At 41.5% G+C, this 27,216-nt stretch overlaps 1 protein-coding gene across 2 annotated transcripts; it reads right to left on the reverse strand.

The window, feature by feature from the left end:
• Positions 1-276: 276 nt before the first annotated feature.
• uhrf2 (ubiquitin like with PHD and ring finger domains 2) lies at positions 277-27,152 on the reverse strand. 2 transcript variants are annotated; one of them, XM_029444548.1, is made up of 16 exons: positions 26,868-27,152; positions 19,081-19,473; positions 17,945-18,264; positions 10,376-10,594; positions 9,823-9,932; positions 9,499-9,685; positions 8,864-8,987; positions 6,991-7,098; positions 6,718-6,822; positions 6,495-6,601; positions 6,150-6,312; positions 5,821-5,958; positions 5,431-5,662; positions 5,038-5,171; positions 4,501-4,599; positions 277-4,409 (listed from the first exon to the last, which is right to left on the reverse strand). In XM_029444548.1, the coding sequence occupies exons 1-16, from the start codon at positions 27,018-27,020 to the stop codon at positions 4,263-4,265; spliced, it is 2,739 nt and encodes a 912-aa protein (XP_029300408.1). In that variant the 5' UTR covers positions 27,021-27,152; the 3' UTR covers positions 277-4,262. The 2 variants fall into 2 exon arrangements, with proteins under 2 accessions (XP_029300408.1, XP_029300407.1); XM_029444547.1 differs by having other exon boundaries at positions 5,038-5,186; positions 26,868-27,020.
• Between the last annotated feature and the right edge of the window lie 64 nt (positions 27,153-27,216).

The following is a 27,216-nucleotide window of genomic DNA, read 5'->3' on the forward strand; positions in this document are numbered from 1 at the left end:
ATGCTTTTCAGGAGAATTTTATTATTCATCTTCTACGATACAAAGATGAGTAGGCATAGAGAGCTGTAATTAACATCACTGTAAATTAATTTGGGAGTGGGAGTGGAAACGGTATCCTTGACCACTAAGATACGTGTATAATTTCATGGTGTGTTTTTTTTCATTAATGTGTCCCTTACTATAATTCAACGACTTCACATTTGACACTAAAAATAAAAGTCATTCGCCTCCATAAAAAAACCGTGAAATGTAAGACAAAAACAGGAGAAGCAAGTCTTTCTTTCTGGAATCCAAATATTTAATAGGTACATATCAAGTATTATTATGACATGTATAAAATTTCAGATCACAATATGAAGCAATGAAACTCCTCAGACTGGCATATGCTGAAAATGTTTGAGGTCGCCACATAAAAATGACTAATGATTAAAATAGAAGAGAAGCAACTAAAACGGTAGAAAAATGGCGTACAGACGTAGATAATAGTAAGCATTCTAAGAAAATTAAATGCGACTTTTCAAACTTTTTTTCTTCAATAGAGTGCAATAAAAAACAAAAAACAACACAGCACTGAAGCCAAGCGTCCACAAGACGTCTAAAAATTGTTAGTACTGTAGGTTCACGGAGGGCAGAGGACAGCGGAAAGAGAGGAGAGGGAGAGAAGGTCACAGCAGAGAAAGAAACGAGGGCTATAAGCTTGCCAGTCAATGCAGGGAGAAAAATAATCTTTGAACAAGATTGAGCAACAGTGGAAGTAATGCACATCACATTTAGCTTTAAAGACCATAGTAGCATTTGTACTTGCATGTTGTTGAGAAAGAAATCCTGAATGATTGAACAGAAACAAAGACATCACCACAAACAAACAAACGGCCGGCTAATGAAAGGGGATCTGAATGTCAACAGAGCGGTAAGAAACGGATGTGTACAGCAGCGTGTTATCCGTCATGGTCTCACCTTTACACTAAACATGGCTACGCCTCGAAGGCTGTTACAGGTGAGCGTGATGATGTCAATGAACAAGGGCTACATGTTCCCACAAAACTCAAGTGTAGAAACTATTTTCTCATGCATTAACTGAAATGCAGCACTCCGGGTGACCTCTGTCCAGATCACAGATCAGTGCAGAGACTGTGCTGCGGCTCTCAGAGGTTTTTTTTTTAGTTTTTAGTTCCTATCAGACCTGCCAACCCGGGACATTTTTTTTAAAGTACCATATCAGCACTGGAGAAGATGCAAATCTGTGTCAGCCTCTCGAGACAGAAATATCTGTATAATATATGTATCGTATACGATGATGGTGTGTCAGATCTAACAGATGAACACGTTGAAGATAACGGTGTGGGTGCAGTGTACATCAAGGAAATGCTTGCAGGTATTCTTATAGCAATTAAAACAAATGCATGTGAAGCTTCCAAGTGCATTTCAAATATATGGATGGAGCGGTTTCTCACTGTTGAGGCTGAATTCACTGGATGTGTAAGAAAAGGAAAGCATACAAAATTAGCTTAAAAAGTCGTGTTTAAGGACAACTTTTTGTTTGTATTTAGTTCACAGCTGCCATTCAATGCTCATTGGTATTTTCAGCCACGGTAAGTTTGACCTGATGATACAAATAACTTCCTAAAGTTGCCGTTTTGTTTTTAGGTTACACGTTGAATCCACATGAAAATATTCAAAAGATATTACACTATGTTATCCAGCATATCCAGAATAAACCAACCGGGTTTCTCTCTCTTTGGACCAACGGTCTGTGTCAAGAACTCCCGTTTCTGTATTTACATTTCTAAGATCTACATACAACAATCAATCCTGATCAGTAACTGTCAAACCTTCCGTTTGCTGTCTTTCCTACTTTTCACTCTTTAAGTTCTGACTATGGGGGAGATGATTCAAACTTTACCTTGTACATACACGCATTTTCATATTATATATTCAATGCTATGTTGTATGCAAGTGTATTGAAACTACCTACTGAAACATTCAATAGTTTATTTATAAAACAGTGAACTCTCACATATGCACTGTTGAAAAGCTCTCACTTGTGTACATCTTTCAGTACTAGTGTCGACACAATACCTGTTTTCCTCATTTAACATAATAAAGTTCTCAACTGTGACATGTTACCTAAACACAAGCACCCTTACAAGAAAAAAAAAAAAAAAAGTCTAAAATTTGAATTTTATAATCCGCAGATTTCTGATAGAATAAGAACAAGGAAGCAACATTAGGAAACTGACCGGGCATTGAATGCAAACCTTCGGTACTTAACAGTTTTTGATAGTCTACAAGGCACTCTTTTCCTTCGTGTCTGGACTGCATAACATGTCATAACAGTATGGGACCGGTCACACTGTATGTCCATCTATCTTATATACTGTATGTTGGGATTACTGCACATTCTGGCCTCTGATGGTGTGAATCCACTTAACCGTCAAAGACTCAGGGAATAGAAATCAGTGTCTTCCCCCCCCGCCCCCCCCCCCCGTGCTCAACCAAGACAGATGGATCTTAATTTTCTGGATGTAATGTGACATAATCCTGGCTGTGCAATCACTCACCAAACTACTTTAAAACAAATAATAATACTAATAATGGAGAAGCAGATCATGCTGGATACCCAAAACTCTGCAGTGAACATTCTACTAAATCTAACAGAGAGAACAATAGCAGGTCAGTATCTGCAGAGCACAAAATATGCTAACCATCTTTGTGTGAAGTCCTGCTTGATTGTGGTTGCTTGGTAACACCAGGGACAACCACAGTGTGCCCTTCTAGACGTCATTGAAAAGAACATGCAAACAGCGCAACTCACAATTTTCAAAACATTTCAGGTGCGCTGCATGTAAATCTTTAATTTCCCACTACAGCATTACAGCATTTCTCTGGTAGACAAATTAAAAGGGAAATAGGAGAACGTACTCATCTAATGTACAAGGGCAGTTTAGTCTGTGTTATCTGGCCATGAATGAGAGTACATAGAATAAATGTCTTAACATAAATGTTTAATTCATCATTTCAATAGTGGTAGAGGTTTCAACAGCACTTGTGAGAGAGATCTAATAGTAACGTTTATCTTGCACATTTATTTTTAGCTGCTTGGAAATGGAAACAAAAAAGTGCCTCGCTAAAGAAAGATGATGATTTGGTACGGTCCTGTTTGATTCAAGTGCCTTTTATTTGTATGCGTGATTCCTCAACAGAAATGACTTTTTGAAAGTAAATATTTGCCCCTGACCTGCTCTACCGCCTTATGTCTTTGGTTTGTTTATGAAGTAAATGCCTTCTTTGTCTGTTTTTTTACTCCACATTAAATCTGAGAGAGTTGTGCCTGTTGATGATTGTTGCGTTCACCGTGAGGTTGCTGCTTAATCTCCCGACGTTCCAAACAAACCGGACACGGCTGCCAAATTTCTGTTCTCAGCAAAAGCACTGAAAGTACCTCTGGCCAGACATTTGCAATGGCATTATTCCAAGTGACATGAGCAGCTAGCAGAACGCTAGCGTGTGCTCCTGATTAACCTACAAAACAAGTCAAGTCAATGATAAAGTGCTTCAAAAAAGGCATAAAACATTGTGTCCTTCATTTATTTTGGAAATACATGTTCATTCTTGACTTTCCTAATCTTACCTTGCCATAACAAGCCAACTCTCACTTGCTCATTTTGAATCTTGTGCCGAGGGGGGGGGGTGTTATGTCCTGCTGTGCCAAAATGTATTTGCCAGCTGACTAGTATACTGCATATATATGAAGCAGCTCAGTTGAATGCGTACATGGTACACAAAATGCGTCCAGGTTGGCAGGAGTCTAAAGGCTGATTTCATGATATTGTACTCAAACAATGTGCTGTATGTCAATGTGTGTGGGAACAACACAGTGGAGGGGCAAACAAAACATAAAAAAGCTAATATCTTGAGGTGGCTAGTGGGTTTGAATTTGGGCTCCTTTTGTGCGTTTGAGTGCATTTGTGGGGGGCAAGAGTAGGGAGGTTAAAAAATGTCCTTTTGAATTTCAGCCTGGTGAAGTTAATGGAGAGAGTCCAGGTTTAACAGATGAGGTCAGTCCCTACTGAGGTTGTTTGTGTATGAATGATTGTTTACATTGATGGCTGTATATGCAATATACATTTGCCCATGGTAAAGTTCAGTATGTGTGCGCAATGCATTTTAAAGTGGAGCTCTAGGTACTTATACGCAGGTGCACAGAATGGATGCTTATGTGCGTGTATGTACGTATTCTACTTATAAATGTGATTTCGACCTCATCGGCCCTTGCTGTAGCCGGGATAGAACTGGTCAAGCAGCACCTGAAGCGTCCCGTTTTGGGTCATGGCGTAGTCTTTGCCCAAGTCGTGACGGCAGGCGGGGCAGGTGTACACCTGCGCTCGGAACGACCGCTGTAGACAAGTCTGAGGAGAGAGGACAGCAGGAGATATTCACACATAAATACAAGGAGCTTTTGAGTCGTGGTATTTACAAATACATCCAGTCAGCACGCACCTTGCAAACGTTGTGTGAGCAGGCGGTGGTGATGGGTTGGAAAGCCAGCTCCTGGCAGCACACGCACATGAAGATCGGCTCCATCTTCTGCAGAAAATTCTTTATATGGACACCAGGAAAAGAAGTGAAAATGTTTTTTTTTTTAACTTTCATGCTTCCTGTCAGTTTGCATGCTAGATAGCTAATTAGCAACACAGCTGCAGCACATTAAATCTGCAATGTCAGTTTGTTCTGGTTAGATGCTGGAAAGGTCATTACTCTTCAAAATCACAGCTAACAACACACCGTCTGCCTGTGACATGTAGCCACAGCACAAGTTTGTTTACTTTCCCTCTAGCTGCCAACTACACCGACCAGCGGAGATTCTTCTTCCTTTTAATAATACAAAACTATTACCAATTTATTTACCACGGTGGCTAAATGTCATTTTTGTTTGTATTTTTCTTTTCATGGATGAATGACATTCAATGAATTCTCCTTTAAGAGGCTGCTTTGTTGAGGAGCCTGAAATGTATTAGAATGTACTGGGATTCATACCGGTCCCTCTTTAAGGTATCCCATGGCTTCGTCCCAGAGTTTCTTGTTGGCTGTGTCCTCCCGGATCAACTGCTGCTGCTGGTCTGACAGCTGGAAAGTTTCCTCTATCTTCACCCTCTTAGAGAGAGGCTCTGCTGCTGGTGACAACTCTGTTAAAGACGCACAGATAAGACTGAAGACTGCAGCTACTCTTGGAGCATAAAAGACAATAATAACAAATAAAAAAAAGAATGTTTACAGTAGTGCATGCTTGTGGAAAATAAGACGCCGGTGGATATCAAATATTTACAAGCTATCGTTAAATGAAGTTTCACTGCTCTTGCGGTTCTACCCGTCTTCTTTTCACAACACCTTGTCTGACCTGCTTTGAGATTCATCTATAAAAGCACCCACCAGTATTTCTGGTTGTCTTCTTCTCTCCATTACTCTGTGGCTCTTCGTCCTCCACACTGGCCATAGGCTGCCCGTACTCGTCGTCGTCGTCGTTCTCTTCTTTCTCCTTGATCTTGCGTCTCCGTGGCCTCCCCCTCCCAGCGTAGTGCTTAGTCCGGCCACCGCGACCAGGTCGGGCACAGGCCTCCTTCTTTGTTTTGTTAGCCATGGCCGCCAAGTAGCCAGGCGGGTACTGCAGACAAGTGGCACATAGTAACACACGTGGAAAAACATAATAGACATATACAGCAAGTACACAGTATTTACTGTGTAATCAGAAGAGATGCATGAGTCAATATCTGTATACACGGAAGTTCACACATACACATACAGATGCACTCGCAGTCTAACCTGAACAGCAAGGCCCAGTTTTGTGATCCTCTCGAGTCCTTCAGGTGTCCAAGGTGCTGGTTCCAAATCGTCCCGTCTCAGAAGGTACCGCCACACCAGGTAACCACACTTTCCAATCTCTGGCCAGTACTTTACCACCTAACATTCACACATGAACCAGAACAACATGAAATACCGCCGTACTTCCCTACACTTCTGACATGTTGAGATAACATTGGTGGCAGACAATATTAGTCATGACGTCTTTGTATGTTATAAGCGGCTGTACTTGAAGTTAGCAGATGTGTTTTAGACTATAAAAAAACAAAAAGCAAAATGGAAGTCTGTACCTTGTAAATACCATCGTAGCGATTTCCCTCCTCCGGAGCGTATTTGCTGATGCGTCGACCTTTAGAACTGCGCACCACTCTCACCGGCTTCCCTGCCCGCCAGTTCCTGGACTCGGCCCCGTCTTTGTCATTCAGTGGTGCATCGCAGTTTAAGGCCAACGCTCTGCAGGAGTCAGGATCCAAGAGTTATAGACAAAACAGAATGATGTTCATCAAGTCTGACTAAGGATTAGTGAGGCTAATGAATAATTAGTTATTGAGTGATGTTAAGAAGGTCGTCCTTGTAGCTCATTTATCTTTTAAATAAAAATCAGCTAGCTTTCCCTTCATGTTTAAGTGTTGTACCTGTTCATGTGTGTCAGGGTCTGGTCAAAAGAGTGCTCTCCGATCCGCTTGTTGCCTGAGAGGTCACGACCCCCGCTGCCTGTGTAGGTGAACTCATCTCCCCGATCCTACATGGTAACGATAACAACGTGATCGGTGATTCCTTCACTCATGACAACATCGCTATCCACATAATGCAGATTCAAAAACAGTTTGGTAAAAAAAAAAAATACAAATAACCCACCACTTCATCCTCAAAGCCCCCGGCCAAAACCAGCGAATAGGAGCCATCGTTACTGCGCCCATGGATACCACCAACATGCGGCCTGTGGACACCTGCCTCACTCACCTGAAGACGCAGAGGAAAGCCATTGATTATATGAGCAGGTATCATATTACAGAAAGATAAGATAGTACACTCCTTAATGCCATAATATTGACAGCTAAGCATATGATGAGACTTGGGAGATTTAACAAACTGTATACCCAATTCATTTGTGATGTAAAAACGGCTAACCTGAACTCTGAATTTCCAGGTGGTTCCAACAGGAACACCGGGAATGGGCCCGTAGTGGTTCGAAGGAACAATTGTGCACTCCTTGGTGCGCCCCACACAGGCCATACCCTGCAATCACACGAAGAAAGACAACTAAGAATGTGAACTGAAAGCACAGAAACACCACTAAATGTCCATAGAGAGCACAGCTGCTGATGTGTTTTACTTTTAGAAATCATTAGAATCCCATTTAAGAGGCACGCAGGATTTCAAAAGTGAGAAGACAAAGACAGAATTTTATTTTAGGAGATATAAAATTGCAATAATGTGAAAGGAATGAATAAGTGCTGTGTGAGTCACAGCACTTAAATGTGCCCGAACACACAATCCAGCCTGTTTTCAATTAGTCTACGGAGAAAGGGGAGCATTCTGGTAAAGAAACAAGTTATTTTCCGTTGGAAGTTCCAGGAAAGTGGCTAAGTCATGCTTAATGGCATTGTTCACGTTACAGCATGGAGCAGAGGGTCAAGGAGACAGCCAGGCCAGGACGGCAACGAGCCACACAATATCTCAAAGCGTTGCCATGAGAAGACTCGGAGGACATTCTTTTAGGAAAAATTATTTTTTAGTATGCTTTAAACAGATGCTTTTTTAAAACTATTCTAAATACATGTCAGCTGTCTTCCTCAGTCTCACTTTCAATTTCTGCAGCTAGCATGAGATGTTTCTTACAAATCAAAATGTTAGTTGGATAATCAATGACACATCATTTATAGAAATGAAGGCATTTGTAAATAATAATAATAATAATAATAATAATAATAATAATAATAATAAGTGCTATGACTCAACCATCATTAATAAACTCTGGGAGGCTGGTCTAACATTAAGTAGATACTAAGTATTGTTGACTGGATCAAAAACACAACGTCTGATCTGATCGTTTGATTTGAGGGAAAAAGCTGTTTTGTGCTCGGGCAATATTAAACACTCTTCACATGAAACCATTTATCTGTGATCAAGAACAACACAAAACACAGAGCAGATGACTTACTTACACGAAATATTAAACACATAGAAGATACACTAAAGAACAGGAAGTAAATAGAATAATATGCGTGTCCGATGCATTAATAATGCACCGAATGGATGGACCGGTTAAAGAGTGGCTCGCCTAAACCTTTGCTGCTGCTTGCGGCGTACGATATAATACAAACCGCCGTATCACTTGAGCTTAATTTAAGTGGAAGCAGTTGGTTCTGTGTATGTTCCATCAGGACTGTTGTGCTACAATAAAAAAACACAGCTGACCACAATCCTTATATATTGTCATCTGTGCAATATTGATTTCCTTTTTTTTTTTTAAGTTCCATTGGCATCAGCCTCGTGCGCCTGAGGAAGCAAGGATGAGTTTTTAAATGTGCTCTATAAACAAACTTGACTTGACTACTTCTTCTTCTAAGTCACTTCTTGACTATTTTGTATTCCTGAACTGTTACACACTCAAATATCCAGTCGGTGCTCGAAGTTAATACATTTGAAAACACCAGTCTCAGATGGGAAAATGTAGCCTTTCAAAAAGTTATGTGGTGGTGAAGTGATACATTAATTTCTATTTGATTGCTTGCAGCAAATGTTGCGGTGTAAATCTGATTGGTGGAAAATTTGAATCCTTCTCCTATCTCTTGTCCGGAACATGTGCAGACTACATGATCCATTATGTGCCCAATACAAGCGATCGGTATATTCTTTCTCCCTTCTTGGCAATTTGAGGAGGACTCACAGGCCTCCCCTCAGGCTTATGGTTTACTTTCAGTCTTACAGAGCCGCTGTCAGTCCACTTGTGTGTGTGTGTGTGTGTGTGTGTGTGTGTGTGTGCACCCTTGGGTCTCACCTTTCCCCAGTCCCTTTGACTCTCAGTTGTTGCCGAAGGCATCTTGGCTTTTTTCTTGCTGGCTTTGAGCTTCTCTCCGGCCTTAACAACCTCACTGGTGTCGTTCTTACAGGTGGGACAGTACCTGGCAGAATGAGAGGAAATAACTTATGTGGATGTATGCAGGTGTATGTACGAGAGATTTTGATCAGAGCAGCAACAAATCTGCCAGAAGGCAAAGACACCAAAATGTGTTAATGCTCCAAAGAGATAGTATATTTCTATTCAGCGAACACCGGAAGGTTGGAGCCAAAAGGTGGTTAAGGAATGTTGTCAGTCAATTTCATGTTTAACCTTTTGATGTTTTAGTTCCATTACGTAACACATGCAAGACACAGGAATGGAGGGTGTGGAAAAATAAATAAAACTTCACACCCTCATTTCTGTTTGGCAGAGAAACATTTGAAGCCACTGCATTAGATAAACTCACACCTGCATTATGTCATTATTTTAAATTGATTTTAACCTAAAACACCCCTTAATTACTGCTTAAATCCACTTCAGCTCGTACACAACACCATTAATCAACCTTGTTTAATTGATTGTGAAGTGCAGGATGTTGTTGGCTAATTGCTGAGCTACACTTTCTCTCTCACCAGTCCTCGTCATCCGGGATGGTGGCCAGCGGCGGGTTGAGGCAGTAGATGTGGAACGCCATGTTACACTCGTCACACAGCAGCTGCATGTGAGCATCCTGCTTCCCGCCGCACACACAGCAGGAGCAGAAGCGACACTCTGCTTCGGGGTCAGCCTTGCAGTGCTTGCACTCCGGCCCGCTCTTCCCTGGAGGAGAAAACATTCACACACGCATGCATGCACACGTACTTGAAAATGGTCTTATGGTAGATGGTATAATGTTTTGTTAAAAATGTACCTTCAAAAGAAATATGTTTTGTCACTGTCTCACTGTGTGTGCATACGTTTAAATTGTCCATCTGAAGCCGAGAGTGCACGAGCTCCTGGTGTCTCCAACTGGTAGATTTCATCCAGAAACTGAACTTTACAATCCCCGATTATATCTCCAGGACCCCTGAGAGAGAGAGAGAGAGAGAGAGAGAGAGAGAGAGAGAGAGAGAGAGAGAGAGAGAGAGAGAGAGAGAGAGAGAGAGACAGAGACAGAGAGACAGAGACAGAGACAGAGAGAGAGAGAGGAGAGACAGAGAGAGAGAGACAGAGACAGAGAGAGAGAGAGGAGAGACAGAGAGAGAGAGACAGAGACAGAGAGAGAGAGAGGAGACAGAGACAGGAGAGAGAGAGAGGAGAGAGAGAGAGAACACAAGAAAAGAAAAACGGAGAGGAAGATGAATAGATGTGTTACTGACCGTGTTACAGAGAAAATGTAAACGCTACACTTCCTCTTGGTAAGACAAAAAAACAAATAATAATTGGACAAGCAGATATTCTAATGGACAACAGCAATCATCCCCCTATGCCCAACGCATCACCCTCCCACCTAGGAAGGAAGATCCTCACCCCAGGAGGATCTTGACTCTGAGCTCTTTGTTGGTGCGGGAGGCTTGGTTGAGGGTCTGAACCTCAGCGTCGAACCAGAAGCCCCTCTCATCAGGCGTCTCCATATTGTAGTTGACCATCACATGCATGCCCACCTGGAGCTGGTCCCACCGCAGAAGGGTCCGGGCACGTGGCCGCACATCCACCGGTCGTATCTCCACCACTCCGTTCTCTGGGTAGCTGGAGAAGAAAGAAGAGGAGAGAGACAGAATGAGTGTTTAGGCTTAAGAAGTCTTTATGCCTGCTGCCATCATCTTCATTTTCACACTGCAGTCTCATCTACTCAGTACAAAAATAAATGAGCTTTTCATGAAAGCCACACTTCTAGTCCACTTGTTGTTGGGAAATAAAAGTGTTCACTTATGTTACATTAGCTACATGGGCCATGGGAAGGGCTGAGCTACCATTGAGCACTTGACATCAATTGTATTCTCATGGTTGCAAGAGTATAGCCTTGGAGAACATTTAAACAGCGTAAAAAGAAATTCCTCAGCAGCTATTCAGAACAGCGTGTTCTGTAGAAACAAATGGGTATGAATATAAACTATTTAACAGCTCAATTCATTAGGTCACAGACTGTTCCCTTGCTAAGCAATAAAAGCCTCTGTGCAAGAACACGCAAGTCCATTCAAAGTCTGCAGAAGCCCACACAAGCACAGAGAGGCAAGAAACTGTAATACATTTGGATTTGGCACAGAAAGCCAAGTGCATGAAACTGGCATTACAGACATATATCAGTTTATTGAAATGCAAGTGTTTCTGATATAGCCAACTAATGAAACATAAACTCTTTCTTCTATGAAATAAAACCATCTCACGTTCTGTAGATTCTTAAAGACTCTACATACCATGAGACATTTGCACTCAACATCAAGGATTATGTAGGATTTTCACTGCTATGGCCTCCCTCAACTTCCCCCATTAATCTACACAGAGAATAAATGTAATGCAGAAGCCTTACTGCCGCTGGCAAAGCACTATTCTTACAAGTTTGGTCAAACTTGAACTAGTCTTTTCCAAGTTATCATGTACGTATAGACATGAATCCGTCCGCAGCATTCTCCACATTCTTTGGCTAAATTACAAACGTTCAGCCGCTGTTTTAAGGACACAGCAGCGTCATTATGTACACTTAATATCGTGTCTGCTCACTTAACATAGTGAAGCGTTTTACGACGAAGAGAAGACTCAAGTCTGGGATGATGGAGCTTTTGTAATCTACATCCTGAATACCATTTCTGGGAACCGCTGACTCAGACAACAGCAGCAGAGCGAGTAAATGTGAGGTGACTAAAGATGACCGACAGCCATGATAAACAAATATGTAGTAATGGCAGGATTAGGATGAGTAAAACATCCACATAGCTTTAACTGTTTTAGATATTTATGGAGCTCGTTTTGGAGGCTTTGGCTCATGGACGACATTCATTCATCACATGATATGATTGATATGAGCAACACCATTTTGTAGGAACTGCACAATCTGACTTGTTTGGGAAATTTTAGATAATTGACATCAGCAGATTCAAAAGAGCACTTCTGACTGCATTATGAATTTCATAATTTTATAATCATAAAAAAGTAGCACTACCACTAAAAACCTTTAAATGAACCCTGTTCCCCTCACAAACTGATAGAAGTATTTGCCTTATAGCAGCAAAGCAGTTGTCGTCTTGATGTCAGCACGAGGTTGCCAGGCAACAAACAGAGACTCCAGAAAGTTACTGCACCTGGCCAAGTAATAGTCTGCCACACAACCCCCATAAAACCACAACATGCTGTTTTAACACCTTGGATTTTGCACGGATTTAAGAAACGAGTGAGATTTAAAAGGTGTTGGGAGGCAGATTTTGTTACATTTGGACAAAGCCAAGTTAAAGCTGTATGGTTAACGCTAACCTTTTAGCCCTCGGTTCTCAACTTTGTGCTAAGCTAAGCTAACTAGCGTCATATTTACCATATAGACGTTAGAGGTGGTATGAACCCAAAACTAAGAAGGCAACAAATCTTTAATCTTTTCTCAAAGAGAAAAACGTTTTTTTTTGTTCTTTCTCATGTCGGATGTCCGTAAGGAACACCAGCAGCACATTCTGTACAACTCAAAATGTTCCTCATTTGCCAAAAGAAGATTTGAACAAGTATGAAATGTATTCTTGTGTGGCAAACTGGGAGTAGAGGTATATGAGGTTAATTGTGCAGGTTTCCTGCCTGCCAATCATCATTAACTGTAAGGATCAAGCCTGACTCAGAGATGAATTAACAGCTTGCTTGCGTGCCAATAAATGGAATTATGCTTACATGCGTACAATGTGTTCGCACTGAAGTTTAACAGCACAACAGCCTGCACACTCACGACCGCTCACACACTGGGAGATGAAGGGGGAGGTAGGGAATTGGGTGCATGAGCGAGCAATGCATGTGTGTGTTTTTGAGGGAAAGCTGAGTCTTAACTCTGTACTTTTGAGACAGTCTGCACTGAACCAATGATACCAATGAATGCACTAAAATACAAGACATTTTAAGATGTAATCCTGTCCAAATATGCCCTACTTATGCTTTACTTTCTTACTGACAAGACTGTGCTGCATATTTTAAGCCATTGTAAATCGACAAGAGAGGTCCTACAGAAGCAGACTGTAAGAGTAGCACACAACTAACGTACTCCCAGGAAGAGGAGGCTGGGGCACAGTGTAGGGATTTCCTTTTTTAGGCCCAAGGGATTACTGCAGTTTTGGGGGGGGTGAATACAAGCAACACAAACACACACACACACACACACACACACACACACACACACACACACACACACACACACACACAGGGGAGAGGACTATCAACCTTTGAGCACAATGGGACTCAGCATGAACAGAAGGGGAACACAGAGCTACACAAGGGGCGCAGAAGTACCCGAGTTTAGGACCACACAAGCTCACACTCTGTACTGCTGCACACTGGTCCTTCTTTAGACCGAGGAACATCCAACAACGGAGCCACTACATCAATTAATAATATCAAATAACTTTCTGCAAACTCAAACATCTTATAAAGCCTGATGGGATATAAAATAGACGATTATATTTCCCCTTTTCACCTGCACTGACTGCAGCAGTAGAAAAGGATTTCACTCCTTTCGTAAACATGTAAAAGGAAACAGAATCACATAACGGATGCATTATAATCATCTTAATAAAAACATGACTGTCAGCTTTATAATAAACCATTCTGGACAATTCTAAATTGCTAAGATGTTAAAGCGAGACTGCGCAGGCAATGAATGAAATGACACAATACGGTTTTCTCCGAAAGACTGCTTGTTATTCCACCTGCAGATATCACACACCCAAAATAAGAACCTGAGCTGTAAGTCTGAAGGAATGAAATTTGGCATTTAAAGCATCATCGTTAAATCTCCATACAAGAGTTAGCTCGACTATCCGCCTACGCTGTCACAGTGGCTGAATCCAGAGAGTAGAATCAAAAGTAAAAATGTCTGCAGTTGTGGGGAAGAAGGAAGAAAGACATTCAGGCGCAGAGGAGGTAAACAAGAAACCAGAATCACGTCAACACTCTTACATAGTGTACCTACATATCATGTAGAAACCTATTTAATCAGGAGTGAAATTGAGACATGACTTATCTACAGAGGAGCTCTTACAGTCTCTTCTGTTATGAAACCATCATTAGCGCTTTGTGTGCTTAGCCGAGATCCCTGTAAGGAGAGAGAAAGGCAACGGAGAAAATGAGAAATCCTCAATTTGCTGATAAGCAGCAGAGTTAGAAATACTCTGACACTAAACAAGCTAAATATAATTGCTTCAACAGTAGTGAGGGAAAGTGACTGCAGTCTCTCTCAACCTCGGCTTTGTTAGTAATTGAGGCCAAAATGTGAGGCTGCGACTTATTTATAAATATATGTCTAAATTGCTTGAATCTTAGGATGAGAAATTATAAAGTTCAGTCATGAGACAGGCATCAGAAGACAACTTCCGGAATTAAAAAGGGCCACTTTGCTCATTTTTAACCTGAATCCTATTATTCTAATGTGACAGCAGAAATATCTCCAACGCACTCGACTTCCCATTTCTTACCTTACCTAATTGTATTTAGTATATTTACTGTGTGTGTGTGTGTGTATATATATACATACACAGTAAATATACTGTCATTTTTTTCATTTAAGACTCATTTATTTAATATGTGTTTGATATAATGATTTCTCACATTTGGTTAATAAAGTCATTATTTTAAAGATGTTATAATTTCATGGTGATCACACAAACATATGTATGTAAAAAGGGCATGGTCTTACACAGTTGGCTTGTGGTGACGGGTGTTACTAATAACATTTAACGATGGCAGAGCCAGTATTATTTACACCAGTGCTTTCCCAACTGGGACAGGTTAAAATGTCAAAAACATACAGTCACAGTAAACATGACCCGATTCTAAACTGCATATTATCTGCATATGCTCACATCAATGTGCATGCATTTTGGTCCTACACAACAATCAAGCAATAACTGCGCTGTGTAGAAATGGTGATGGCGAGTGGGCGAGTGAGAAACTAAACTGAAACTGAAAGTAGACTTAATTTCATCCTCGTTTCATTGTCACTTACTAAATTAGAACTACAGCAAATAAAACTCTCAGCGGCACTCAGATAGCAGCCGTGTTCAGATAAGGACATGCCAACTGCCACAGCTTTAGAGGCTGCTGGTAAGATTTCTTCCATTACGTATGTTGATCCTGGCTAATTACAACACAGAGCCCATTTAAGAAGCACTTAAGCCTCTCTTTTAAGCAAAATATTCCCAAAACACAAATTTTCGTAACATCAAGCGCTATAAAAAAAACAATCAGGGACCCTAGATAGCTCGCCTGGTTAAGTCTGAGTCCTTACTGCAGCGGGCTGGGGTTCAAATACGACCTGTGGACCTTTGCTGCGTTGTCATCCCCCTCTCTCTCCTCCTTTCTAGTCTGTCTATCCTTCAGATGGCAATAACCCTTTTTTTCCCCGCAGACAATCTGACTAGTAATTGAAAGGAAAGCACAGGTGTTACAAACAACATTAACAATGGCTCCATTATAGTCAGGTGACCCAGTAAACCGTGACAGTGAGCCAGCGTAAACAATACCAGGACCCTAAAACGGAAGCAGCTAAATGGAATTAATTTAGCCATTATCAACATCACCTGTGCTTTATTAGACTGTGACACGTGAACATGGCTTCCATGGGGCCAAAACCTCAGAGGCGACAATGCTCCTGTAGATTCTGAATGCTTGTCTGGGACTAATCCTGTTGTGTAGAGGTTGCACTAGGGTTGTAGTAATAAGGGAAAAATATATAATATAGTGTATAACTTACTGTATATGGCAAAAGCATACTTTTTTAATTGATTTTATTCAGCCCCAAATTCAATCTGAAATAAATTCAGCCGAGTTCCCAACCTTACACAAAACAAATTATGTCTAATCATGAATTAAAATATTTCATTTTGGACAAATTATGTTTCAGGAAGTACTTTCTTTTTTTTAACCAGGACATTCAATTTGTCATTTTCTTTATCAGCTTTGGCAAATGAATTGGTTTTGAGGCACCAAAAGACAGCAATTACCATTTGTATATAACAAATATAATGGTCTGCTTTAAAAGTGACATGAACATAAATTATATTTGAGCATTTTATCTCTATATTTACTCTCTCCACAGAGAAGCTTAAACATATGTTGAGCTCAGCCAAGATTTAACCATGCAACCATATCTGAGTCTTGTTATGCACACGCACGCACGCACGCACGCGCACGCACTCACACACATGCCACCTCATTTCCTGGTAATAGCAGAGGGGAGATTCTCACTACATATCCGTTTGATTGTGTGGCTCATTACATTCTGTAGAAATGCTGTCCAGAACAACCTTGTGCAAAAACAAAGCAGTTCATTTCGTAGGGCTGGTTTTCATCTCTATGCAGGCAGGTGTTTAATGAGTGTGTGTGTGTGTGTGTGCGTGTTTGTATGGGAAGGCAGAGCAATCTTACCCACCCTCCACTTATATCTGGCAAACAAAAATGATGGACGAAACCTGGAATGGCGCTCAGAACCGAATCTACTACGCATTTAGTAGAAAGCAAAATAATATATTAAACAAGCAGTCGATAAAACACAAGGCTGACAATTTCGATCTTTTGCATGCGTAGCTGTGGCGTCTCAGCAGCACACAAAACTGGGGGGCTGCATTTGGGGCTCAGTTGGTGAAGATCCAAAATCGCATATTACGGTGACGTCCTGGGTTTAAAACTAGCGTGGGACCTTTGTTGTCATTCGCGTCTCACTCTGGCTCCCTTCTCTGCCTCTCAGTCAGCTATGAAATAAAAGAAGTGTGGAACATGCGGTGAAAACAATAATCTGAATAAACAAACAAACATAAATAAATAATAAATAAATCACTGAATTTGAATAAATAGGGGGACACAAACGGTGTGTATTATTGGATTTCCCCTGCATGAACACTCCTGTCCCGTTGCAAATGATGCAACGACAAATAAAAGAGGAATACCGGGGATTTGGAAGATTGCGGAATGTCAAATGGGAATGATGTCTGCCTAAACGAAAACACACATTTACTGCTCAACAACCCTTGATGCCGTTTCTCTGGCACAACGTCCCATGACAGAAACTCACACACACACACACACACACACACACACACACACACACACACACACACACACACACACACACACACACACACACACACACACACACACACACACACACACACACACACACACACACACACACACACACTATGTAAACGCAGTGAGGAGGCTATGTCTCACCGGTGGCATGTTCACAGCAATTACAGACAAAGCTGAAGGAGCCGAGCAAAGAAGTAATGCTCCTGAGAACTCATGAGTTACCATGGAAACATGGGCTTCTGAATGAATTTGCTGGAAAAGGAGAGCGCAAGATATAGAGTCCAAATTGTAGCACCTCAACTACACAAACCCCCTCTCTCCATCCCCTGAACAGCCAGGAGAAAGCAGAGGCTGCAATTCCCAACGCGCTGAACCACCGTAACTGATGCTTGCAACTACTCGTGCCATGTGCACGCACACACACACGCACGCACACGCACGCACACACACACCACGTATGTATCTTCTGTGGACAGTTTTATCACAACAGCAGCACGAGCAAATACATTTTCAACATTGATAACTAGCGAGAAGGAAACCCTATTTTCTCCTGTGCCGTATCACAGCATATGCCATGAAGAAGGCAGACATTTGCACTCTCCTAATTGAGCCACAGCACTGCAACACATTCCAATCCTAAACAGCTTTTCACCATCTACAATGATTTATGTTCACGAGACCAAAATGCTGCCGCACTGACACTGTGCAGAGGTCTGCTGAAATGCAAAATTCAACTGTGCAATTTTATTTAAAAAACCTGTGTTTGTTATCATCGCGACCAAAAATGAGCTCAGTTGCAGCAGGAACACAGCACAATGAGCCATCACTTACTCGTCATATTTAATGTAGTACATTACATCCTCTTCTCTCTCCTTGGCCTCTGTAGCTGCTGTAGAGTCTGTCTGAGAGGTGGAGGCTCCATTACTCTCCGAGCTTAACACAACATTATTCCTGTTACTGTCTGTGGTTTGGCCCTGGCCGTGGGCCTGTCCCTGCTCGGCCTCCAGCTTTCCATTAGTCCTTTTTGGGGGCCGGCCCACCTTGCCCTTGGTGGGCGTTATCTGTCCTTTGGGAGCGCGTGTCACATTTTCAATGCAGGCCTCAAACCAGGCACCGATGCTGACGTCTCTGCAGTCCACCAACTCGTAAATCTGAGAAGATACAAAGACAAAAATAACGCCTAGTCTTCTGATCTCATTTGTCAGTTGTTTAAGGAAACATGCCATGTTTTAGCCCAATTGCGTTACAAAGAGTGTATACGTACCTCAAGCAAGTCTCTGCAGACTGATTCGTTGGACAACTCACATGAAATGTTACCAACAGCATCCTGGGTTTTAAGAGGAACTCCTTAAACTACTGTGAGTAATATAAGTTATGGGCAATGTGTAGTAAATCAGGCACAGGCATTTGACCTTGATATTCAGTCATGTTGCACAGTTTACAACTCATCTACTTAGTTACAGTATTGATCTTCCCGCGTGCTGGATTGGACTTTTGGCATCAAAAACCAGTCCAGTCCCACACATACATCTCTCAGACATGTGGGTCAGCCAGCCAGCAAAGCTCAGTAGAACCCAGTAGATTAGACTCACCATCGTATGTGTTTTGACTGCAGTCTATTTATAATCTGTAAATTGGTTAGTGGCAGGATTGTAAAGATCTGATTCTGATGTGTGACTTGGCATGTCCCTCTCTGGCAAGGTTAGCCACATGCGTGTGTGGCAAGTCTTTAGTCCTAATAAAATAAATTAAATTAATTACGCACATGTCAAAATCTAATACAGAAATGATGTGGACTATTTACAGAATTTTCAACAGCAGAGGAGCACAAGAGACATAACAGAGCCCATCCCAAGAACCTCTGGCAGTGATTTGCCCAAATGCTCTGTAATTTAGCTACGAGTCAGGCCAGTGAAACCTCAGAAATACTTTATTCAACATTCAAATATTCAAACTCTCATCCTCACCTTGTACACACCAATCCCTGTGTCGACTAGTGTGTTTCTGCTGGATGTGGGGGGCTGAGTGTCCCGTGCTGGACTGGAGGGCTTGAACCCATTTTTGGTACTGGCTGAGTGACTGGTAGCGCTGGTGTCCGGCTTGGTTTCGTTAACATTGCTGGTAGGTCTGTTGCTGTCATTGTCTGTATTGGTGGAGGTTTCCATAGCAGCGGGGGAGGCGGGAGCTGGGGAGTTGTGGCTTTCCGACATGGAGTCAGTGGGGGGGACTGAACTACAGGCCCCACCGGAGGAGGCCTTGGTTGCGGGGCTGTCTGGAGGGTCGGTCTGCGAGCGAATCAGCAGCTGAACGATGTCATTGAGTCCCACGTTATAGTCAAACAGTGTCTGGCCATCTTCCATCTGAAAAAGATAAAAATAAATAAAAAGGCCACTTCCATGCAGAGAAACAGCTTTACACATATCTGTGTATCGTGCTGCAACACCATTCTTATCATTCCTCTTTAAATGGCTTGTTTTATAGGTATTCAGTTGACTTTGGTATGTAAAAAATAAAAGCTAATGAATACATTTAAAAAGCTCTAACTTGAAAATGTTTTTTGCCTTGAGTTTGTTTTTGATCAATTAATCATTAAATGTTCTAGTTGTAGCAACAATAATTATATCTTAGTTTACCAGGCATCAACTTTCCCAAAGCTGTGTGTGTGTGTGTGTGTGTGTGTGTGTGGACAATTACACAAATGTCCATAAAGACGTCCTTTATTCAATTTTGTCCCAAACGTCTTTCCAAATAGACATCCATGTGTTATGAAAGGAAAACCACTGCGCCACGGCGTACCCTCAGACAAATACACTTGGCTGTTTTCAAGGACAAACAAAGAACACAGAAGACGGAAGACAACATTGAGCACAGTAAGAGAATACGATTATGTATTGTTACTTGCTCAACAGCATACAGAGGACATCAAAATACACACACAGCACTTTAAATACACCAGTGGTGGTTAAGGACGATGTCCACAGCGACAACATCTGCTCTCTGCTCTTAAATGAGCCAATGGTTAGCTGGTGATTAAATGCATATAACTATAAATCAAAGTGAACCTCTGAACTGATTTTGCCTTCTTTTTTATTTTGTATTCTTAAAAAAAATAAAAAGGGGGGGGGGGACACAATGGAAGAATTAGCGCCTGTGACTGATGAGGAATTACTTGAAACTACTAAGTAGCCACGTTTGTATTGGTTTACACTTCCAGTCCGATAGAAATGGATTGTAAACTGCAGCTCCACTCGCATATACCCAACACCGCTTTTTCTGCAAGGAAAAAAAAAAAAAAAAAGAAATAAAAGAAACGAATGCATGAATTAAAGTGATAGGAGATGTAGCTGGGGGGAAAGGAATGACTGGGTTGCTATGACAACCAAAAGAGAGCACCCCCACCCCCATGAACCTGAATCATGTATACAATCTCTGTTCGACACCAACCCACCACCATCATCAGCGCGACCCTTTCAGGCAGCGCGGCGCATGGGCACCAGAAAATGCTTCTCTCTAAAAAAAAATTGCGAGGGCCCCGTTAGAAACCCATGTTTACTCTTTTACCACAACTGAGCTACTGTTAAGTATACAGTACGTCAACTGCCTTAGGAATGGAGCTTATGGCAGGCACGCCAACTCATTACAGACATCAGCTATTCATTTCAGCCCTCAACCCCACAAGCCCATTGTACTGGAGAGACGAGCATGGCCGCCACTCTCGCTCGCGCGCCCCTTCTCTTCTTCGTTATTTGACAGCGAGGAGGAGAGCGGTTGGAGGCGTAGCAGAAGAGCAGTAGAGGGAGCAAGCGCAATGTCCCCATCCCTCCCTGTTTTTAATAGTCTCATGAAATTTACATCAGATGAGCAGTGGTGCAAACACAGTCATACAGTGGTTGCTATACTCACCTGTCTGTCTGTTACTCTGTCGTAGTCTATCTCAGCATTTCTTTGTCTGTCTCCCTGCCTAAACTCAGTCTTCGATTTAGTCTCAGTGATTGTCTATCCTCCTCTGTCTTGTGCTACTAGATACCGCATCTAGAAAAGAAAGGCAAACCAACCGAAAACCAAGAGGAAACACAGACAACAAGATTGCTGGTAGGACCTGCAGCAGGCAGCCTCCCTGTTGAGAAGTACTGGGTACACAGACAGACCCGAGTATCAGAAAAACATACAGTAGAATTTCATGCACCGCAGCAAACATCATAATTGATATCTAAGATGTACCCGCTTTCCACAGCGCCTTCATAGTGTGATCAGCCTCTCACTGCGAGGTGCTACAGCCCCGACATCAGTAACCAGCTGAATAATCCTTCAAACAAAGAAACACCATCTAAACACCCAATGTGAGAAACAATGCTTCATAAATTCATGGAGGTCAAGATCTCTTTGACAGAAATATTAGCTTGTTGACTCTCTCTCTCTCTCTAACGTAGGACGAATAACGTCATCAAGAATATGACATTTTCTCCTTCACCATAAATAATGCAGTAAAATAAAAACATCGCTTCTGGTATCTTCATTATGTGACTCAGTGAAAGGTGCGTTTCAGAGGGAGATTTCAGTCCCGAGCACACATCATAACGAAGCTTTAGACACTCAACTCGAAGAGTTCTCAAAAGAATAAAACAAATCAGTCAAAAATAAAAAATAAAACTGTATAGCTGCTTATATCTCGTGTGTATGGATGAGCAGCTCAATTATGTGTGGGTTATAAGGACTCACGCACATCTTCTGTACTGTGTGTGTGTGTGTGTGTGTGTGTGTGTGTGTGTGTGTGTGTGTCACATTGTTGAGTCAAAATAAAATTAACACCTCTCCACAAGGCTAATGTCTCTGTTTTGACAGGCAGTCTTTCAAACACAAAGGTGTTATTATTGTAACGGGAACCAAAGTACAGAGTCAGAAAAGAACGTCTAACAACAAGAGGAAGACCTGTGGCTGCCGAGATACTGTAAGAGCACACTGAACATGTAGACCCAGATCCTACCTATTCTATAATCAGCTAATATCAGCCATGGAACAAATGTGTTAATATTATGATAAAACTACAGTGAACTACGATAATACCTATCATATAGCAGAAACTGCGGGTGGGGTAAACCCCTTACTCCTACACGGTTTCTTCTTTGCCCTCGCCTCCGCCCACAGGCAGTCTTAGCAAAGAGCTGAGCAAAATAGGTCAGATTTCCAAAAACAATGACATGGGGTGTGTCTGTGTGCGTGCCATAGCATGCTTCCATCTAGGGTCTTTTATTCCTCACTCTGACAACAGTCCTTTGATCTTTTACCAAAAATGTCCACCGTTAATTAGCACAAGTTACCTGGAAAGGTGTCGACGGTTGCTTTTTGCTTCTGTTTGCAGCTCTTCTCATTACTTGATGTTAGTTCCTACAGTAGGCTTTAACCACTGTGTAAAAACAATTTGTCAATGTGTTACCTTTCCCAAATGTGTTAAATAGTGAAATAGTTCAATAACCGTTTAGCTTGTTTGGGCCAAATTCCTATAAATCTCAACAAGCAATGTTTTTCTAAATACATTCAAGGTCCTTTGGGATCTACCACGCTAGAAGTGTTACAGAAGGAGATTGTATACATACGCAGCTCCCAATACTTCCACCCTTTTTATGATGCGTGTAATACTTTTTCCTTAAGAAGGGAGAACATAGGACAAAATAGTGAGTATAAATGCCATTTACTGTAAGCATGGACTTCAGGCTTCATGTAAACGTGACCATGTGACTTTTAAACTACATAAATGTGCACACTTAAACGTTATTGAGTTTGGCATATAGACAATAGTTTTGTTTGTTTGTTTTTCTGATCATAATTGAAAAAAACTGTGTTTAGAAACGATAGCAGGTTGCCATCTTTGCTTTCGTTTTTGGTTATGAGACAACCCTTTTGTTTTTGATCCTTATTACCTGCAAACATTTGCCATTATTGACACAAGAAACCCAACAAAGCTGTGACAATTCATATTAACCTGGGGCAGTCGACCTTTAAAATTCATTTACAATGTAGGTGTAAGAGCTGACAGTTAACAGGTAGGACATTTGACCACTACGCAAGCTAAAGCTGATATGAGGAGTGGATAAAGTCTGAAAACATGTGGGAGTGTTAGAAAGCCAGCAGTTGTAGTCTAGGTGTAGTGCCTCTCTTTGTCTTTGCTCTTTGTCCAGCCTATCTGTCGAATAAGGGTGTGACTGTGTGTACATGCATGGCTGCAGCCAACTCCGCTTCCCCTGAAATTCTCTGTGAAATTCTACCCCTTGGAAATGCCCAAAGAAAACCCATCAATCGAGGAGCCACAACATCAATGCATGTATAATCAAATTGTAACGATATCTAGGTCACAGCAACTGTCTGCGCGAAAGGAGGCAAGCCAATAAAGCTTTCCTACAGCCCAACAATAGGCAACAGCTAACAGTGGAGGACAGCCCAACCATTTAAACATGAAACATGTTGTTGCCTCAGTAGAAGAATAAAAAAATCAAGTGTACAACAGCGTTATATTTGTAGCGCACGGACGCAATGCAAGCTGAGCTTTAAACTACTTAATAAACAGGTCAAACCTTTTTTCAAATTAGTAAATGAGATGTCTACTGAAAAAGTGAGTGAGGGGGTTTAGCAGAAAGGCTGCATGGACAGTGGAAGGTGTGTGTGTCAGTCTGCTCGAGAATGTGGACGACATGAGAAAAGTGAAACAGAGACATAATGAGGAGTGCACAGGCAAACTGCAAAACGAATAAAAAAAAATGGAAAAAAACACAGAGGCAAAGTTGTGTGGCTGCTGGCTTGAGACCCTTTCGAGTCAAGGGCAAGCATGACTTTGAACTGGAGAGGCAGCGTGCGCAGTGAGCTGGAGGGAAAAACAAGACGCCATTTTAAAAAGGAATTAGACTGAGTTATTCTGCTACAAGTCTAAATCCTAACAGAGCGCGGGGCCATGCATGTAAGGGCACTAGCTAGTGTGCGCTGCGTTTCACTGGCTCATTCCATGCATTTACTTAACATATGGAAATCCCTTAATCAACCCTCACCACTTATTTTCCAGTGAAATGAAGGAAGCACAGGATTTACTACACGGGCCTAGCCTTTGCAACCATAGCTCCAACAGTCTGTGACAATTCCAGCGTAACAGATAATGAATTGCTAATAAAAACCAATGTAAAGAATTAACTAGATTGTGGCTACTGTCTCGCTTCGTGCATCGTCATTATGGTGTTTTAAGTTTGTTGATCTTAGGAAAATTTGTCAAAACAATTGCCGATATTTTTACTAGTTTACAAGAAAAAATGCATCCAAGGGCACTCGTGGAAAATGTATTAGGTTTGCCAAGTAAACCATTGTTTGACAAAAAGAACACGTGCTTACAGAGATAAACACAATAACATTCTAGGAATTAAAATCTCTCAAAGAGTTCATGAAGTACTCTCCATCCTGCAGTATTTCCAGGATACAAACGGAGAATAAAATCAAAGCCCATGTGGCCTGTATTACTCAGAATGTAATGTTCTTGAATGTGACTTCATTACAATTTAATTACACAACAGGAAGTAAGTTAGACAACTCGAACATAGAGAAAACCATTTATAAAAAGGAATGTCTTGGCCTATAATAATAGTGCCTGCCACATATGAATGAAGGAGAGTGTGACTGAATGTAAACAATGTGAGATCAACACATCATGTGGGCTGTTTGCTTCATGGGGGCTTATCTTGCTGGCTGAGTCATACTGTGTTAATATCAGCTTTGTAATGTTATGCTTAAATACTAAATAAATCATGTCACCAGTGTCCTGTCAGCAGTGAGCATCTTCTGCTTATTACTGATAGAATAACTGCTGGTACAGTGAAGGCTTTCACTAACCTTTCACAAATTAAACACATTATTATATGTTGATGCTTTTATATACTGTATGTTCACATATTTGAACAAACAACACAAATAATTAATGATACCGACTTCCATTCAGACTTAGCCCTTGTCATATTAAAGCAATGCATATAAGTGTGCAGGAAATACATTTTCCAAATATTGTTTGCATCTACTATTTTAAAGTTGCAGATACAACGCGAGTGTGTGTGTGTGTGTGTGTGTGTGTGTGTGTGTGTGTGTGTGTGTGTGTGTGTGTGTGTAGATCATAAAATATTTGTGATCAAGAAGTAAAGCAAAGGATTTGAGGCTGCACACTGCATGCGACCATCCGCCATGATACACACAAACACGTGTCCGTGTCAGGATGGCAGATTAGAGTTTTCATACCATTGTCTTTCCTAATGGCTGGCATGTAATAACAGGAATCTTGCTTCAATCACTATGTGAGAGAGACATCATTTTCACTAACATCTGTTCCCAGTAATGTATGAATCATCACATTTATAACACAGCATGATTTAACATCGTGTGGAGTTGCCATCACATCAGTGACCAGATATTCTAGCCTGCTCGTAGCCTTAAGACATATTATTTTATTATGGAATAATTACTGTGGTTTTTTTTTAATGAATTGTCTTAGTCATATTGTAGGATGTTGAAATACATTAATGTTGAGATTGTGATAATCTTGAGTCTACCAACAATGATAATTTATGATACTTTGTAAGCAAAGACAATATGATCCAATATTAGGTTGGGGTGGGCAATATGGACAAATCGGTATTGTACAGTATAATTATCATAACATTACAATTATATCAAAATGAAAAGGGAATAGGAGGGTATACATTCTTGAGAGTTTTTACAGGCTGCACTACTGATGCAATCAGACAGGTAATAGCTCATTCAGTTCATTGTGAACTGAAATAGAGAGATAAAAAATGTTTTGCAGGATATGTCATATTGATTGTCGATTACTTATATAAACATCACATTGTTATTATGGTTAGAATGTAACTATTCCTAAATAATGAAACATTGCATTACAAATAAAAATTCATATGGAACTTAAGCAAGACTTAATATTTGGAAACATGCCTAGGAAGCATGACACTCCTTCTGAATCTGTGAATATGTGCACTACTAAAGTATCTGGCCATGAGATGGAGAGGTAGGCATCTTTACAGCAGACAGCCTTGTCCGTCCTCACTGTGCATACCGTAGTGACGCCAGGGTGTAAACACAACTACACTTGCTTTTAGATGTCAAGGCACGTGGAGCCACGAGTCCCCTCCTCCCTCAAATTATCATTAACATCATCATAACACACCACATGCACAAGCCTGGTGGATCACTAATGGGCTCAGTGCAGTTTGCAGCTACTAGTGCCACATGTTACAAATGCATAATTAGATAGATATATAGGGACACTGAGTGTTGCACATGTAATGTAATACACGGTTAACAACAAGTGATCGTCGCTGAGTGATGTGGTATGGTTGTTTGCACTGCACTACTTTGGTCTACATGTGGAAACAGAGTGCGATGTTCTCTTTTCTCTCGCGCGGCAATGTAAACAAACATGTCTACGGCGGTGAGACATTTGTTGCATGTTGTGCAAACCCAAACAATGCAATATGGTGTTATAAATATGAGCATACATCCATGCAATATTGCTATTTTCGCGGGGGCTGGCACGCCGCGTACCCCAGGCTCTTGCGCAAGAACTATTGGCGAATTCCTATCAAAACAGGAAGCTCGCATGGGTCCAAAAACGGCTACAACACCAGAGACCACTCACTCTCCACCAGCACCAAACCCTGCCAAAACATCAAAAGCCGACTGTTGCATGACGGGGTGACACAACAATGATGTTTACCTGCTTTCCTCGGTAGAACAGGCGCTGCTGGTGTGGGCTTACATTGAAAATCTCCTGTATTTTCAACCGTAAAGACTCAATTTTGGTCAATCTAGAAAGATCCTCAACGGTTCGCGTCTCCTTCCCGTCTATCGTACGAACCTGGATCCACATTGTTTCACCGCCCTGTAACGCCTCAAATAAATAGCAAATAAAGCAGTATTGAGATACGCTTGTTGTTTTCCAGGAGCAAAGGAGATAGAAATGAAAAATGTTCAGGGCTCCATTGCGTTTTCCTCTGCAGAGGTAACGTCGGACTGGCTCGTGCAGGAGTCTCACATGAGGTCGCGGCGCCAAGCAAATCTCGCGA

This window comes from Cottoperca gobio, chromosome 12 (assembly GCF_900634415.1).
Source record: "Cottoperca gobio chromosome 12, fCotGob3.1, whole genome shotgun sequence".
Lineage (NCBI taxonomy): Eukaryota > Metazoa > Chordata > Actinopteri > Perciformes > Bovichtidae > Cottoperca > Cottoperca gobio.